Below are 18450 nucleotides of genomic sequence, written 5' to 3' on the forward strand. Positions count from 1 at the left end.
CCGGGTCCGAGACTGGCCTTCCCCGCCAGTCTCCTAGAAATTCTCGAACCATATATTGACAAACCTAATTTCACCATCCTTGGCGATTTTAATTTTCATCTTGAAAATTCCAATTTGCCTTACACACTTTCCCTTGTGGAGTCCTTGGCCTCCTGTGGGCTTTCACAAAAGGTGGGATGCTCAACTCACTCCGCGGGTCATACACTAGATGGGGTCTTTACTAATGACCCCAGGCTGGTAGTAGGCCTTCCCATTCCCCTTTCATGGTCTGACCATAAGGCAGTCCCCTTGGAGTTCATATCTGGGCTTCTGGATCTGCCCTTAAAGGTTAATAACATCTGGACTCTGAAAAGGAATTTTAAAGGACTTAATAATGAGGCCCTTGGCCCCCTTCTAGCAAATTATATGTCCTCTTCTAAATCTGATACGGATACTGCCGCTCAGGAGCTTGTTAATATCATCTCGGAGGCAGTTAATATTCTTGCCCCCGCTAAGCCCCATTACTGTGCCAGGAAACGTACGTCAGCCCCGTGGTTCTCTGATGCCCTTAGACTACGCAGGCAGGAGTGCAGGAGGCAGGAAAGACTCTGGAGAGCCCATCTTGACCCTGATGAAAGGACCAAACATAAGAACCTCATCATAGGATATAAGGCCGCAAATTTAGCTGCCAAACAGGCATATTTTATCAATTTGACTACCTCCCTATGCTCCCCCTGAGATCTTTTTAATATTGTGGATTCCCTGTCTCTTATTCCTTCTCCTGATCCCGTTGTTGCATCTCAAAAACTTTGTGATGAGATTTCCTTGTTTTTTCACACCAAAATCGGAGACATTTATTCTGGCCTAGAAGCCCTTAATTCTATTCAGGACTCCGCTCTGTCAGCTGACCTTCCTTCAAGACCCAGCTGCCCCTTACCCCGAGAGGGCATTTATCTGACTTCCCTCTATTGTCCCATGAGGTCTTAAATGGCCTGCTTGACAACCTTAAATCGGGATCTCCCTTAGACCCCTGCCCTCTCAAAATCTTGAAAAATTGCAGAGAGGTCTTACTCTCCCCTTATCTTCATGTGATGAACTTGGCAATCACGAACGGCGTCTTCCCCGCAGCCTGGAAGCTCGCCATTGTCAAACCTCTATTAAAGAAACCCACCGTGGATCCTGGGATTCTTAAAAATTTCCGTCCAATATCCCTCCTCCCTGCCCCCGCTAAGATGCTTGAGGCCCACCTCTATCACCATCTGAGTGCCTTCCTGGGTAAAGCTAGCCTGCTAGATCCATCCCAGCATGGCTTCAGGAAGGCTCACAGCACGGAGTCGGCCCTGACAGTGGTGGTCAACAACATCCGTGCTAAGGTCGACAGAGGTCAGTCTACTATTCTTATCCTGCTCGACATTACAGCCGCGTTTGACACCCTGTCCTCCTCCATTTTGGCCATACGACTTGGTGAGATGGGAGTGGAAGGACCAGCTCTGGGTCTCCTGACATCCTTTCTTAACCAGCGTGCCCAAAAGGTCAAACTGGGTGACTTCCTTTCCCCGGCCAAGTCTTTGCATTGTTCGGTCCCGCAGGGCTCATCTTTGAGCCCCACACTCTTCAACATATATGTGGCCCCACTTGCAAGACTTGTTAGATCTTTTGGACTGGAAGTCCTGTCGTATGACGACGACACTCAGATAATGGTCTCCCTATTCCATTCTGTGGAGTCCACGGCCTTAAATTTTAAGAACTGCATGGAAGCCATGGCAGGTTGGATGACCTCGAATTTCCTCAAACTTAATGGGGAAAAAACTGAGGTCCTTGTCTTTGGGGGCAAGCAAGATCTCTGGTCGGAGGAGTGGTGGCCGCCTGCTCTGGGCACCTGCCCCAAGCCCTCCCTTCCCGCTCGGAATTTAGGGGTTACCATTGACACCACTCTTGCTTTTGACAAGCAAGTTGGCAGGACCATTTCCACTTGCTGTGGGGTACTGAAGATTCTCAGGAAACTTGTTCATTACCTCTCCCCTGATCTTGGAAACAGATTTCAGTGGCCCTCATCTCCCCTCGCTTGGACTACTGTAATGCCCTCTATCTTGGCATAAGTAAAAAGCTAATTCATCGCCTCCAAATTGTCCAAAATGCTGCAGCCAGGTTTGTGGTGGATGCCTCCAGACGTGTTTATGTCTCGGGGATTAGAAAAGATCTCCACTGGCTGCCTGTGCAGGCAAGGATCAATTTCAAGGTTCTTGTACGCACTTACCGTGCCCTTCACGGTCTGGGTGCTGAGGACACTGGATCTCTTGTATCCTTCTACACCCCTGGCAGGGACCTGCGATCAGCTCATAAAAACCTTTTGACTACACCTCGAATTGCCAAGGCAAGGTGGGGAGGGAGAGCCTTTTTCTCCCTTGCCCCCAAATTGTGGAACACGCTTCCAGCCAATCTTAAGGCCCAGCCGTCTCTTGCTCTCTTTCGAAACAATCTAAAAACCTGGCTTTTCTCAGAATCCTACCTGTAAGCTGTCTCTCCTGGGATCCCCCGACCATTCAGCTGTTTCCATCATCTACGCCTTGATGCCTCCGGGTTAAGTAGCGCCTTACAAATTCACATTCATTCATTCATTCACACAAACCACGCCACCATGTGGCCACATGCATAAGTGTCTGCGACCGTGCCAAGTGCTAGAAAACCATTGGCTCAAATCAGTGCAGAGAAAATACCGGCGAGGCAAGTGAAGGCCTTTGTCTATCTGAGGGCGACATGTTACCCAGCATGCCGCTAGGCCCAGGGGATCAGCATAAGATACCAGGGCAGCCCAACAACCCAAGCATCGATAAGCAACAACCATAGTGAATCATCAAACTCGAGCTGTACTACATAAAATGTGTTGGACTCTTGTCGTCTCTAAGACAAATGGCAAAGCGAGCTGAAGGAATCACACAGGTAAAAGGTATGCTTCTCAACTTTGCTTTTCCTGCCCAACGCACAACTTCTGCAGGATACTCTGCTACTTTAACCCCTCCAGTGTCTTCGCATCGCACTCAAAGCATGATGCTGTACGCCAAACACTTCCACCCGAGCCCTGACTTGTAACCCTTGCCCCCAGCACCACTGTTCAACTACAGGACTAAACTCGCTGCTCAGCGACACACAGGACGAAGTGTTGGGCGCCAGAGACACACTAGAGGAGTTGGTTCCTGCGGCAGAAAATCTTCCACCGCTAGCGCTACTTAGCATCTGCGCTACTTGACATCTGGACTATATGAACGACAACAATGAAGGGGGAGCCACGCGGCGCTCGCTGCCCTCCCCCAGCGTAACCCCTGGCTCCGTACGTCTCTTAACTGACGAGTAGAGGCCTGACTAAACTGGGGAAGGAGCCCTGCGAAAATCACTGCCACCACTGGAGGTAATGGTGAGGCCAGGTGCCATAGTACAGCATCTGCCTTTCAAAATAGTATCCTCATCTCTACATTTACAATCTTGTGACGGCAACTTCCTAGGACAGGGAAGCTGTCCCCGAATACCAGATCACTGTCACAGCCTCAGACGAAGGATCCCCTCCACTATCTACGCAGATCTATCCGCAGTCAAAATTCCGATACATGACACTCCTCCAGTTTTTAGTCAGCCTCCGCACCAAGTTCGTGCTTCAAAGAACAAAATGCGAGCCTTAAGCGAGGCCCGCATAAGGCCAGCCAAGCGCATCGAAGTCGTGTTAACAAAATTATAACCGCACCATGATGAGGCTCGTTTCCAAACAACTAGCGCGATTCCAGTCGGGCCCTCGCTGAGACCAGCATACACCACTCCCGCCACCACCAGAGCAGGGTCCAAACAACCGGCCGAGACGAGACCCCCGCAACCGAAAATAAACCTCCGGGGCCAACGACAGAGAAAGCGGGGAATTTATAAAGATTTCTGAGCCAAAAGAGAGGCCATTATATTATGCATTCACCATTTCTATGTCCCGTCCAAAGAATATATGACTACAGGCGGGTATCCCGTTCGTGCTGAGGAGTGGTGAGAGACTCACTGCAAAACCTCCTGAGGCCGGCCCGATCACAAGACTGGGGATGAAAGCAGTGTGCCTCAAGACCAGATGGCGTGGCCTCGGCCCGGAAAAGGGGGCGTCGAGGGCAGAGACACAGCGCCTTCCACTATACCCCTGTCTTGCAGTCAGACGGGACGACCCGACTCACCGGATATTAACGACGCATCGGAGTTGGCCGAATAAATAGCCGTCGCTACCTCCAGTACTTCTATCTCTCAGTCACGAAACCATGAGCCTGCCCAAGTACCGGGGGAAGTCCTAAACCTACCCTCTTAGGCATCAATGATCCCGCAAAGGCCTGACACCGCTTACCCCACAAGGCTTTAGAGGGGGGGGGGGCTTTACATACGTCTCTCCCTCACTTGCAGCTCCCTCGAACGACGGCGTGAATCTCCGCGTGAGGAAAGGCTGCGCTCAATCATTAATAACTCTGATTATTCACTCCTGATGTAAACTCTATACACCAGTCTCTAAAAAATGTGAAATGTTATTAACTGGATCCAGTCCTACCTCACTTAGCTAACTCAGCATTGACTCCTTACTTCCAATAATAAAGCACGATAGAAACTTCTGTTCACCAAAGCACCACAGCACTGTCTGGGCTCCATCGGAAAGAAACGAATAACAATCACTGCGCTCAAACATTTGTGGCAAGCCGCATCTCACCATCCATAGCCTCTTATTTATTTATTTATTTATTTGCTGGTTTGTATAGCGCTTGAATCAACTCCAGCTGGAGTATCTCTGCGCTTTTGGAACCGGTAATGACAGAAGTCGTGAATGAGTGAGTGGAAACTGGATCTCATTTCTGAACAGTGTAGTTTTCAAGAGTTTTCGGAACGTGAGGTGTTCTTTACATTGTCTCAGAGACAGAGGAAGTTTGTTCCATAGAGTGGGTCCAGTAATGGATAGAGCTTTACACCCGTGTCTGGTTTTTTTGGCCCGGGGGACCACTAGAAGGAGATTATTACTGGACCTGAGAGATCGTGTTGGGGCGTAGGGGACAAATTTCCGCTCGAGATAGGCGGGCCCCTGTCCATTCAGGCATTTGTGAATCAGGCAGCATATTTTAAATTTGGCTCTTTGTCGGATTGAGAGCCAGTGCAGCTGCTCAAGGAGGGGTTTTGAGGCAGTTCTCGGGGGGGCGTTGAGAACAAGGCGAGCTGCCGTATTCTGAATGACCTGTAACTTGGCCAACACCCCTTCGTTGGCAGAAAGCAACAGGCCATTGCAGTAATCGATCCGACTAAGGACCAGTGCCTGAACAAGGGTTTTCCTAGCAGAGTCAGGTAACAAAGGGAAGACTTTGCGTAATAGGCTGATGGTATGGAAGCATATTCCTGAAATGTAGTTTGTGTGTTGTTTGAGAGACAGATCTTGGTCAAACCGAATCCCCAGATTCTTCACGTCCTGTTTGGGTTCAGGAACTGCTCCTAAGTCTAGTGGCCACCACTCCAGAGTCCATAGCATTTTAGCCTCCCCGGACAACATTACCTTCGTTTTGCTGGCGTTACATTGAAGGCAGTTGGAGGACATCCAGTTTGCCACTGCTTTCATGCCTGAAGAATTCCATGGAACCCAGCACCCGTGCCCACTCAAATCAATAACGCGGGGCCACTGAAGCGACCCCACATGCCACCGGACATTACCGATGCCCTGCACCGGACGACCACCCGTGTGCAGGGCAGGGGCTTGGCGCCCGCGACCCACGCTCGGCCCCTTCACCCCCACTGTCCCCTCGCCGGAAGGCGGTGATAAGATCACACCCATTCACAACCCGACTCACCGCAAGAGAAAACCAAGTCGGTGACCGGCGCAGAAAACAGCACATCGACGCCAGACCAGGCCTCTGGACGGAACGACCAGAGGGCACCCAAACGACGACAGGGTGAGGAGACAAAGATGCCGCCAGGGGCGCGGGGAAGGAATTTATACCTCTCCCCGCCCCCACCCGGCCAGAAGTGACGAGCGGGACCCTAGCAGGGGTCGCGGAACACTGGGCTTCCCCGTGTGCCATCTTGTGGTACTAAGGGGGCCGCCCTCTTATGAGGGTCCCCTGCGGGGACGTGTCGGTCATTCCGCAAAGTGAGAGGGACATGGGACAGTGTGGGTGCTGTGCCCTGGACCTAGTCTGCATGACCCCTCACTGTGCCTCTGAAGAATGTCGAAGCACTTCAGTTCTCCAGTTGCTGATGGCTACTGGGACTGGATCCAGCGCAGGATGTCACCGCGGGAGGGAGGCCGCGAGGGGGCCTGGAATGACGTGTGGTGGCCCTGGACGGAGCCACCAGGGGGTCTTGTCTCCCAGAGACTGTTTTGTTCTCGTTTCAGATGATTGCATCGTTATCTCAGAGCACAGCATAGAAAGACCCGCAGGGACTCTGAGGACCCAAGGCCAGATGTGTCGATCCCTTTTCCAGGAGTCTCATGTGCTGCCCTGACACTGCCCCCACCCCCCCACCCTCCTCCCCACTCCTCCCAGGCGTCCTGGGGGAGTCTGCGCGCTCCAAATCAGTGAAAAACACAGTCATTGAAATTCATTCTAAGACCCAAATAATTCAAAACCCATATATTTGAAAAACAAATGTATATTAAATAAATGATACAAAATAATAGAAAAATAAACTAAAAACACATAAAAAAGGAATAATCATTTATAAGAAATGAACTTTTTAAGATCGAAAAAATAATTGTGGGCCAAATAATGAAGCCCCGTCAAAGGACATTTTTTAATATTAAAGCTTTGCAAGTAAACCAAGGGAGTGAAGTTATTTTCAAACTTAATTGCTGTAACATTTTTAAGAAAGAAGCGCCCCTCATCTCTCCATAGTCCCCTCTTGACCTCCTCCTCAGACACTCACTGCCCCCTACGCCAGCCCCCCTCATCTCTCTCTCACGTGCATATCATTTGTTGTAAAGCGCTACTCCTACCAGTGTAAGGTGTCAGAGCACTTTCCATCAGACACACATTATACAAGTTCAAGTTCGGAAATTTGTATAGCGCACTACTCACCCAGAGGGTCTCCAGGCGCTTGAGGGAGGGTGGGTGCATTACTTATCGAATCGCCAGGTTTTGAGCTGCTTTCTGAAGGAGAGGTGGTTCTGTGTGAGGCGGAGGTGAGTGGGGAGAGAATTCCAGGTTTTGTCCGCTTAGTTGGAGAAGGATCTTCCTCCCATGGTGGATCTATGGATGCGCGGAATTGCGGCGAGGGCTTGATTGGAAGATCGTAGTTGGCGGGTGGGTGTGTAGAAAGACAGTAGTGTGTTGAGGCATTCGGGTCCTAGGTCGTAGAGGGCCTTGTGTGCGTGGGTGAGGAGACGGAACGTTATTCTCTTGTTGACAGGGAGCCAGTGGAGGTCTTTCAGGTGACCGGAAATGTGTGCTTGACGGGGGATGTCCAGTATGAGTCTGGCTGAGGCGTTTTGGATGCGTTGGAGTTTTTTCTGTTGTTTGGCTGTGGTTCCGGCGTAAAGGGTATTTCCGTAATCGAGTCGGCTAGTGACCAGTGCATGGGTGACTGTCTTTCTTGTTTCGGTGGGGATCCAACGGAAGATTTTTTTGAGCATGCGTAGGATGTTGAAGCATGAAGATGATACGGCGTTGACTTGTCTGGTCATCGAGAGGGAGGAGTCTAGGATGAAGCCCAGGTTATGTGCATGATCTGTGGGTATGGGTGCTGTACCCAGGGCCGGTGGCCACCATGAGTCGTCCCAGGCAGAAGGGGATGATCTTAAGATGAGGACTTCCGTTTTGTCCGAGTTTAGTTTTAAAGGGCTGTTCTTCATCCATTCGGCTACTTCTTTCATTCCTTCGTGTAGATTGGTTTTGGCGGTGTTTGGGTCTTTGGTGAGGGAAAGGATCAGCTGGGTGTCGTCTGCGTAGGAGATGATGTTGAGGTTGTGTTGTCGCGCGATGGATGCGGGGGGACTCATGTAAACGTTGAAGAGGGTGGGACTGGGGTGATGATCCTTGTGGTACGCCGCAGATGACTTTGGTGGCTTCTGATTTGAATGGGGGGAGGCGGACTCTCTGGGTTCTTCCGGCGAGGAACGAGATGATCCAGTCCAAAGCTTTTCCTTGTATTCCGACGTTGCTGAGGCGGTGTATGAGGGTGCTATGACAGACTGTGTCGAAAGCGGTGGAGAGGTCAAGTAGGATGAGGGCAGCTGTTTCTCCGTTGTCCGGTAGTGTTCGAATGTCGTCAGTTGCTGCGATGAGGGCGGTTTCGGTGCTATGTTTGGTTTGGAAGCCGGACTGTGAAAGGTCGAGGGATTTGTTGGATTCGAGGAAGGCGGCGAGCTGGCTGTTGACGGCTTTCTCGATGACTTTGGCAGGGAATGGGAGGAGCGAAATGGGGCGGTAGTTCTTAAGTTCAGTCGGGTCTGCTGTGGGTTTCTTCAGAAGGGCGCTGAGTTTGGCATGTTTCCAGCTTTCCGGGAAGGTAGCGGAGCTGAAAGAACAGTTGATGACATAGCGGAGATGGGGTGCAATGATAAAGTCTGCTTTGTTGAAAATGTGGTGGGACATGGGTCGGTTGGTGAACCTGAGTGGATGGAGTTCATCAGGCGGATGGTGTCTTCAGTAGTAATTGGGTTCCAGGCGCAAAGGTTGTTAGGGTGCTGTTTTGGTTCGGAGGTGGGTGGAGTGGACTGTTCTTCGGACTGGTTTTCAAAGCTGTTATGTATGTCGGCGATTTTGTTGTGGAAGAATGAGGCTAAGGAGTCCCAGAGGTCTTGGGAGGGAGTGATGTTGTTGGTGCCGGCGGTGGGGTTGGTAAATTCTTTGACGATGTTGAATAGTTCCTTGCTGTTGTGGGCGTTGTTGTCGAGCCGATCCTTGAATGCTGATTTCTTGGTGGATCGGATCAATTGGTGGTGTTTGCGGGTGGCGTCCTTGAAGGTAGCCAGGTTGTCAGTGGTTGGGGTTTTTCTCCAGGTTTTCTCGAGAGTACGACATAACTTCTTGGATTTCTTAAGGTCGTCGTTGAACCAGGGGGCCTTTTTGCTACCTTGTTTGATTTGATGGTTTTTCAAGGGTGCTAATTCATCTGCGCTGTGGATGATCCATTGTGTGAGTTTGGTGGCAGCTTGGTTTGGGTCCGATGATTTGGCAGGAGGGTTTTGGTTCAGAGATGTGCAGAGTTGGTCGGTGGTGATTTTGTTCCAATTTCTTCAAGGGATAGGTTGTGGGGGTTGTGGGTCATTGTCTGCTTGTAGCTAAAGTGAACGCAGCTGTGGTCCGTCCAATGGAGAGCTGTGGTGTGATCGAAGGAGATGTGTTTGCTGGAGGTGAAGATAGGGTCGAGCGTGTGTCCGGCCAAGTGGGTGGGGGTGTCAACAAGTTGTTTGAATCCGAGATTGGCCAGGTTGTCCAGAAGGGTGGAGGTGTTGCTGTCGTTTTTCTTTTTCAGGTGGAAGTTGAGGTCTCCCAGTAGAATGTAGTTCTCGGAGGTGAGGGCATGTGGGCTGATGAAGTCAGTGATGTTTTCGCTGAATTGTGTGCGGGTTCCTGGTGGTCTGTAGATGAGGGTGCCTCTGAGTGTGGTCCTTGGGTCGGTGTGGATCTGGAAGTGAAGGTGTTCGGCGGTAGCGAGCTTGTCGTCGGAGCTGGTCGTGATTCGGATGGTGTTCTTATGGACGATGGTGATGCCTCCTTCTGTTTGGTTGGTGCGGTCCTTTCGGATGATCTTGTAGCCGTCCGGGATGGCTATGGCGATGTCGGGAGCTGATGAGGCGTTCATCCATGTTTCTGTAAGGAAGGTGATGTCCCGCGATGCAGTGTCGAGTAGGTCCCAGAGTTCGGTGGCGTGTCTGTGGACCGAGCGGGTGTTCAGCAGGATGCACTTCAGGTGGTTAGAGTCGGAGCTGTGTTTGGAATTAGTGGATTTGGTGTGGGTCCTGATGCAGGCGAACTTGCAGGAGTGGCAGGTGAAGGGTCCATGGGTGTGTCCTGGGGCGGCTTGGTGGCAGTTTGGTGGTCGGCCGGGGTTAAGGGCAAAGAGGGTTGCGGCATCGTTGGTTATGCGGGCGGAAGGGATAATGCGGGGACCAGGGGGTATGGCGCTGGGCACGGTCCAGGCGCGGACGGGCGTAGACGGGCTTACCTTTGGTGCACTTTCGGCGCGCATAGGGCGCGACCACTGCGCGTGAACGCTGCGCGCAAATCCATCTGTCATAAGTGGATAGTGTGGGGATCATACATGTGTAAATTAGTGCATAGGAAACGTCACATAAGATAAAGAGGACTGCATGGTGCAGGTGTCACAGGCCCCCGTGTCGGTAGGCTGAGACCAAGAGTGCTTGGTCTCAGCGGCGGCTCTAGGCTCATGGCGGCCCTGGGCAGGGAGCGTAGGTAGGGGTCCCCGGAAGAGGGGATCCGGGCGGGGCAGAGCGCTGAGACCAGTAAAAGGCGGTGGGGGGGCAGGGTGTTTGGAAGTGGAACAGAGCCGGAGGCCGCCAAATCCCTGCCAGTGGCCACCACGCAAATATGTATCCATCCTCAGAGGATTATTATATTAAGGATATTTATTGGTGTGGTGGCCCCTGGGGTTTGGTGGCCCTGTGCAGGTGCACAGCTTGCACATGCCTAAGGCCGCCCCTGTTGGTCTGCAGCAGCACAAACTCCGATTTTAAAACGGAACACTGAGGTTGGGTTGACTTTACTAATAAGAATTAATTTCATACCAAATGAACCCTTTTTTTTAGCAAATTTGGGATAATCACAGAATAGGGGGGAAAACCCATGCCCTGCAGTTTGCCTGCAGCTCTTTGATGACTGTTAATAGCTCGTTGTGCTATGTTAGGATTGCAACATTTAAACTGTAAGTAACAAAAGGATCTCTGCGACAAATGCAACAACCCACTGAGCTATCCACATATATGCACCTCTGTGATCTGCAGGGTGCACGCGCTTTGCGGCAGGCACATTAACCCTCTGCGCTACATTATGGTGAGTCAAAAATTCCAAAGACACAACTCCGTTCTCTCTCCAGCAGGAAGATCGAAGATCCCTGGAGACAAGGGGCTCTGCAGCGGTGGGTTTAAATCCAAAATATATTTGAAACCTTGGTGCCCCCAGGGTCAGCGCCCAGAGCGGTGGCACTGGTCGGACCACCCAAACTCCAAGATTAAAGAGAGTCACCCTTTCATGCTAAAAGGGACGGGTGGGTTAAGCCAGAATCAAAAAAGTTCCTCTTTGTACAACCTTACTTAAATGTGAGCCCAAAAAGAATCTGCCCTGGGCTCAGTTCGGATGCACTAAATATAAATATACAGTGAACGCTTGTTCTACAATAAAAAGCTCTTGCAACTGTCTCCTCACTTTAAAAAACAATCACCTTTATTTACTCTTTAAGAAAATACAATAAAGTATACAATTTCTACTCCAACTAGCATATGCAAATTAAAAAGATCAAAAGACACATTTCTTACAGTTCATCACATCCTATTGCTTGTATGATTGCAAAACATCATTGTCACCACATGTCATGAACCGTGTGATCGTGAAATGGCAGATCCTGCATAAGAACCCTCCGCCATGCTTGCAGACACTGCATGACATAGGGGTCAGTCACCCCTACAACAGGCCTCAGAGCCTAAGGTAGAGGGCACTCTATTACACGTGTGGACATATCTGCGCGGGCTGATCCGCCCCTGTGCTGGGCAGTTCAAATGCTGGCAGCACAAGTGACCTGGGAAGCCACTTTAAGCACATGTGCTGGGTACACGTCAAAACGAGTTCCCCCGCTACGTGATGGCTTCACTGGAACCAAAGATGTTTGGTATCAAACATCTCGTATTAATAAGCCCACACTGATTCTAGTGCTGGATTTATCATTACATGCACCCGGAGGGCACCATAGAGGCGTCCCCTGAAAACCTACCAACTACTAGTGTGCTGGCTGACTGGCCCTGGCCAGCCTGCCAACACAGACTAGGTTCTGGCCCCCATGGGTGAGGGTCTTTGCTCTCAGGAGATCATAAACAAAGCCTGTCAATGCAGAGGGGTTTATACCCCCTACAACAGGATGACCTGCGAATTAGCATTCCATGGCAGGGAGCTTTAAAGAGCCCGCTGCCTTTGGTATGCATATCGGGCATCCCTCAGAAGGATGGCACCCCGCTGCCCAGTGCCCATTTGGTACCTGGACGGGGGAGAAAACTAGTCAGAGAGGCGTGTTCATCCTCAGGCTAGTTCCTCCCCTAAGGTGGGATACCTGATGTGAACACAACATTTCAGAGTCTGCCATCTTTGTGTTGGCAAACATAGGAACCCTGGGACAGGTTTATTCCCACCTCCCACAGGAAGTGGTCATGTAGGGGTGTAGTTACCCCATGGGTAGGTAGGCTACTACTCTACACTACTCGAATGCACCTAATTCAAGTATTTAGGGGAGCCCCTGGCACCAAGAACTCGGATCCTCCGAGTCCAAAAGAAGCACAAAAGCAGGAACTGAGGAAGCAGAAACTGACTTGGCGCCAACTCTGCCAGCTGTTTGCCTATTCCCGACAATTGCACCAAAGTCTGCTCGTCCTGCAAGCTGCTGAGCCTCCAAAATCCTGGGAGAACTGCAAGCACTTCTAACAAGACGCTGGAACTCCGTGGACATTGGTGCTGTTCCCCTGCACCGTGCAGGCTCCACAGACCGACGTTTGAGGACTGTGGACCGTCAAAGACCCGACACCAGAAAGCACCACTCCCCCGAGCCACCTAGCCTGAGTTGAAGTGGGCCAATGGTGCCAGCATGGTCCCCAGGCACTCCAGACATAAACCCACCTTGGGGTTTCCAGCTATGGACACTGCCGGTATCCTTTGTGTGCCGGCCCCCTCTACTGCGAGTGTCTCCGGTAATGAGCACCTGATGCCTCAAGACATCTCTGCACCCTACGCCCCTGGCCTGAGCATTAGTAGACTGAAGGTTTCTTCCCGTGTCCTAGCATCATGAGGCCTGAGCTCCCTGTTGGCTCGGACCGACTGGCCTCCCAGTTTAAACCTTCAGCCTCTTTGTCAACCGCTCGATCCCTATTGGCTAACATTGTGCACCCGACGCTGTATTGCGCCACTCTCACCCCGCTGCTCTAGTGCCGCTGTAGGTGACCTGCTGGTGGCACCTTGCACCTTGTCCTGTACTCACCCTATATGCAGTATTTGCTTTTCCTCCATAAGATAACATTGCTCCCTATGAAAATTGCACTGTGTCCATTTTTGAAACCTAAAGTATTTTTTTCTTGATACATACTTACCTGATTGTATCGATTCTGGTGCCTACACATATATAAATATGCGCACAAACAAAAGTGATGCAGATAAACAAATAGTCTAGAGATTAATAATAGGGTACATTTATTGACTCCTATATTCTGGTACAATATTCCATCATATTAACATGTATTTCAATAAAGTCACATCCCCATGCTCATTTCAAGTCATAACCACAGTTAATTTATTGTAATTTTTTTATCGGGTTAAGATCAATAATCACTTTTTAGGTTAACTTAAAGAGCAAAATCCAACAAAACAAATATGCACAGTATACATTAGAAAGCATACAGAATTACACACAAAAAAAGTTGTTTCCTAACGCCCAAATTTACATAGAAAGTGTCCGATCCTACAGTACAATGCGGTCCACTGTGAGGTAATCCTCTGCGCTTTAGAGGTACCTTATCCACCTCTAAAACACTTTCTCTGTGTGCGTGTCCGTTATTACATTTGATTCGATATTCAACGGGTTCCTACTTCTCTAATTGTCGACGCGTTTCAGCCCCATTTGTTAGGCCTCATCAGGACAGGGGTGCAAGGAACAATTGCTAAAATCTGCCTTAAATTGCCGGTGCAATTATTATTCAATTTAATGCAAAAATTTATCTAACATTTTATTAATGGGCAATGAGAATCCTGTTTTGTATTTACTGCTGGCCTTTGGAAACGTACCCAAATCTCCTTTACCTTCTCCGTAGCTTATTCAGGACGAGCACAGCAGTGGTGTATTGCAAAGTGATGGGGCCCTTCTACAGCATATACAGAGGTGCCCCTTAGTCTCCTATATCTCACTGATTGTCATTGACCTTAAGTTGAATGGGACCCCCAGAAAGGTTTAGGGCCCCTGAAAGATTTTGGGGCCCCCTGCACCACAGGGGCTGTAGGAGCTTGCACTAAGCCCCTGGAGCCCAGCCCTTGTGTCATTTGGAATGCAGATCAGAAGGCGTATGGATCTTCTGTCCCTAGGAGTGTCTCTCAGCATTGAGGAGTCCTCTCTAAGTTACAGCTGAAACATGGAATTCTTATAAAGTCTCAGATGGAATAAACATATTTTCGTAGTCGTTTCTTACTTCCAAGGTGTGCCAGGGAGAGCTATGTTAGAAAAATACAGTTTCAAGGCACTAAGAACATAGCGTGGGAAGTACACGGTGGGAGAGGATAATCTTGGGTGCCCCTGGTCACCCAGGCCACATTGTTTTATCACCTGTTCTGCTGCTATGGACTAACATCAGGCATTTGCATATTGGCTTTTTCCGTGCTCCTATAGGAACAGTCCTCACTTGGACTTCCTCGAAAAAGGAAGCGGAGCCTTTCTCTCAGAAGAAAATTCTTACAGAGAAGTAGTCCATAGCAGACTGCGGCATGGTACATATTTTTTGTATACTTTTTTGTTGCATTGGAGAGGGTTGTAACAAGTTAATCGGGAGGTTCACCTCCCAGTCAGATTTTCGAACTGTTATTAAGTGTTTGCTGCCCCCCACCGGCTTCGGTAAGTGGATTTCATTCAGACTATGACAGTCCCTTGTGTGAGTCTACCTGTGATGCCGCATGTTGTGTGACACCCAAACCTGTCCTCTCGTTCACAGTTTGCAAAGGTCCGCATTCTAGGATGCCTCTGATATGCCTGTCTGACTTTGAAGACTACGCCAAGGATCACCTTCCCAAGGCCACCTGGGAGTACTATGCGGCAGGAGCGGATGAGTGCTGCACCCGAGATGACAATCTCCTGGCATTTAAGAGGTACAGAGCAGGCTGTGGGGAAGAGGCCTGGGGAGTTAAGGGGGGATGCATTCAGAAAGCTCCTCACTCCAGGAACAGTGTCTCTCGATCTACGAAGAGACAGGCATATGGTGGTGCATACGTGGTGCCCATCGCTGTACCTTGTTCTTGTACATAGATATCTCCTTTTAAATTATGAATATATTATTGTTTAGGCTCCCGTTTAGCAGCATGTCTAGAATGGTCACATTGTTGGCTGAAGAGTGTGCCAGTGGATAAAGTGTGTTTAGCTGTTTGAATCCCTTCTTTGTTTTTTTCATTGAAGTGTACAGGGTGACGACATCTATTGTCGCCAAATGAAATTTGGCTGCCAGTCACTCTCATGGAGTTTGTTTAAAGCATCCTTTGTCCGAGCGTCAGACGTGAAGGGTTGTAGCTGTCAGAATAAATATTCCCCAAGACTGGAACAGACCAAACCTATCTCTGAGATGATCTGGCGGTCAGGTGGTACAATGTCCCCCATGTGAATTTTCGGGAGACTAATAGAATTTGGACAATCTTGGGTGCTCCATGAATAGGTAATTACTGTTTCTTCTGCAGTCAGATGGCCTTTATGGCACAAGCTTTCCAGATGTTGTTTCAGAAGCAACTGGATCCTGTGCATTGGATCAGAATCCAGTGTTTTATAGCAGTACTCGTCCTGGTGTTGGCGCAGTGGCGTCTTCATGTTGACTTTTCTTTGGAGAATAATAATGTTACCTGTGGAGAAGTGTGGCTCACTGGTTAGAGCGGCAGACTCTGAAGCAGAGATCAGGCCTGGGACCAGGGTTCAAGTCCTGACGCGGCAGGGTCTTGGGCTCAATGTCCACGGACTCGATAATTCTCACCTCGGCGCCTACTCTAATCATGGGTCCCACGCTGCAACTCTGGGCAATAGCTTGCTTAATCTCCACAATGGCCCCAACAACACTGGGATTGCCTGGCTTCACCTTGGGGGTGCCCAAGAGGGGCATCTCACAGGGTTCCACAGCGTTATACAGTGCCGGGATGCCCCGTTGCTGGGGCAGCTGTGCGCTTTACAAGTATACTACAGTAACTACACACACACACACACACACCTCCTCCGTCCTCCTCCTTCATGAATATCATGTGTGTGCGAATTAAGTGAAATTTCAGCAAAGTTAAGCTTGGTCTTGAGTAATGTAACAGTGGAATTTAACACTGTGTTTTAACACAAAATGCATCTTTGTGTTTACTGTGGATGAAAGATGCATTTTGCCCCAAAAATAATGCGCAAAAGCACCACAAACAGCTGCTTGCACTCCGTCGTTCATGATGTTCCCTTGTGTTCTCAGTAAATATTTACTGTGAGTGGTTCACTCCTGATAAAGTGTTACATTTCGTGTAAAAGAGTAATGCAAAATGTTCAAAAAATTATGCTAGAGGAACACAAATGTTGTGCAGCTCTCATAAGTCTTTTTCGTGAGATTTTGCAAAGCTGACCTTTCCTGTTCAGTGGTGTTCTTCTTGTATTTCTTGACAGCTTCTCTAAGTTCTCCTTCGTTGCTGCTTGACAGAGCCCAGCAGACTTGCCCACAGGCAGGCTGGCTTCTTACAGGGTTGGCTCTGACTTGCCCCAGGGTCAGATGGGCGAGATTTGGGTGGGCACTCACGCATTATGCCCGTAAATGTGGAGGGAGGGACCGAATTACAGTGCTTCCTGGTGCTTCTGAAAACCTTAGGAGCAGAGGGCTGCAGGGGGAGGAAGTGGATTTATTATCTAAAGGGCTTTATGCTATGGCATCGCCGAGCGCAGTGATAGCGAAATCAACCTGCAGTGTGTGCAGTAAGTGGTAATCTGCATTTCAAAATTTGAGCGATGTGGAGGGGGAGCCAAGGATTCCCAGTACAAGGATCACTCCGGTGAGTACCAGGAGCTACCTTGACCAAGCCCCTGCACCTCTTTCAATCCTGTCTCCCTCCATGGATTGTTGCTGATGTGCTGTCCCTGCTTGAAGCACCTGGTGTCTGTGGCCTACCACACTGCAGCATGACTATTTGAGATCTATCTGAGGATGTGGTGTGAGTCCCAGGAGAGCTGTGGTTGCAGTGAGGTCTGCGCAAGCATCGCTGCAGTCACGCATGACTGCTCAGTGCCATGTGTGACATCCAAGCCAAGGAACCGTTGTGTCGCTCCTCCACAGGGTGCCTGTGTGGGTGCTTGTGGAGGGGAGGAAGGGGGCGAAGCACTGGAAGGAAGAGTGCCTGAAGAGAGAGTGTTAGACAATACAGACAAGGTGATACAGGGAACCTGTTGTACTTGGCCTTTCCCCTGAAATTTTTCACTTTTGCCCCCCTATTCTGAGAATGTCTCCCCCATGGGATTAAAACTGTATAGGCCATGAGTGGTGTGAGACACCTTGTTAATATGTGAAGTCATGTAATGGTGTGAGCACTTGTAAATTCCCCCCCATTGTAAAATGCACCTGACTGAAATGTACTGTGTTTAAAATGGATGCCATGGCCTTGGGTTTTGCCACCGGACTGGCATAGGTCAGCGGTCTAGATAATATTACCCAGCCACCCCTAGCTTTTGGAGGGAAAGCCTGGCACCCAGGGTGCTCACCCCCTCCCCTTGAGCCCGTTTAGGCCAGCTTTGCCAACATTCTAGAAGGTTCTGGCATTGCCTGGGAGGAGGGTATAAGTAAGGGGGATGTGCCACCAGAGAGTTGGTCCGAGCTGGGACAAGACAGAGAGGGGACCTGCTGCGAGGTGCTACCCTCACATGGGCCTGTGAGCTGGGCCCTGCACCCCTAAAAACCCCCCTCCCCTCTGCTGTCCCCTGGGCCCCTGAATTATGAGGGCCCACCCAGGTCCCTGTCGCTATTAGGGACCGTGAATTACGCCAGCGAAGCGCGAAAGGAGCGCCCAGGAGGTGAGGAAGGGGCCCCTGAGGATCTGTACTGGGACTGTCCGCCCCCCTTTGGAAGGGCTGGACTGGGAGGGGCTGCCCGGAGAGAATTGTGCCACTGAGGAACTATGTCTTGCTGACCTGCCTCAGATAAATTGCCCCTGGACTGCCTACTAAGCGCTGGGGCTGGGTGGCCTGAAGGGACTGTGAGGGGAATCGAGCTGGAGGAGCCTACCCTCGTTTTGGCGTGCTGTCCGCCATATAAATAATTAATAAAAGGGAGCCTACCCCTTATTGCGGCCGTCCTCACCGCCGCAACCCGAGGAGTGTTGGCGCTGCCTTGCGCCGGAGAGATATCGCCGAAAATCACCGCCGCGGCCCAGCGCCGTAATGGAGGGACCCCCGCTATGGTGAGCATCGTTGCGGCGGCCCCCGGTGCCAGGGGAGGGCTGCCGAAGTGAAGAGGGGCCGCGTTGGGCCCCGAGGCCGCCGTCACTCGCGTCATGTGACGAGGGCACCCGGCTGCGT

The 18450-nt window shown here is 50.4% G+C and overlaps 1 protein-coding gene across 3 annotated transcripts in view; it reads left to right on the plus strand.

Annotated features, from left to right (window-relative positions):
- HAO2 (hydroxyacid oxidase 2) overlaps positions 1-18450 on the plus strand; it is a 208455-nt gene that overhangs the window by 123746 nt on the left and 66259 nt on the right. For all 3 annotated transcript variants that reach the window (XM_086935842.1, XM_086935843.1, XM_086935844.1), the window contains one exon: positions 14879-15032. In XM_086935842.1, coding sequence (XP_086791968.1) covers positions 14879-15032 — 154 coding nt within the window. The remainder of the gene's footprint in view (positions 1-14878; positions 15033-18450) is intronic.

This window comes from Lissotriton vulgaris, chromosome 8 (genome assembly GCF_964263255.1).
Source record: "Lissotriton vulgaris chromosome 8, aLisVul1.2, whole genome shotgun sequence".
NCBI lineage: Eukaryota > Metazoa > Chordata > Amphibia > Caudata > Salamandridae > Lissotriton > Lissotriton vulgaris.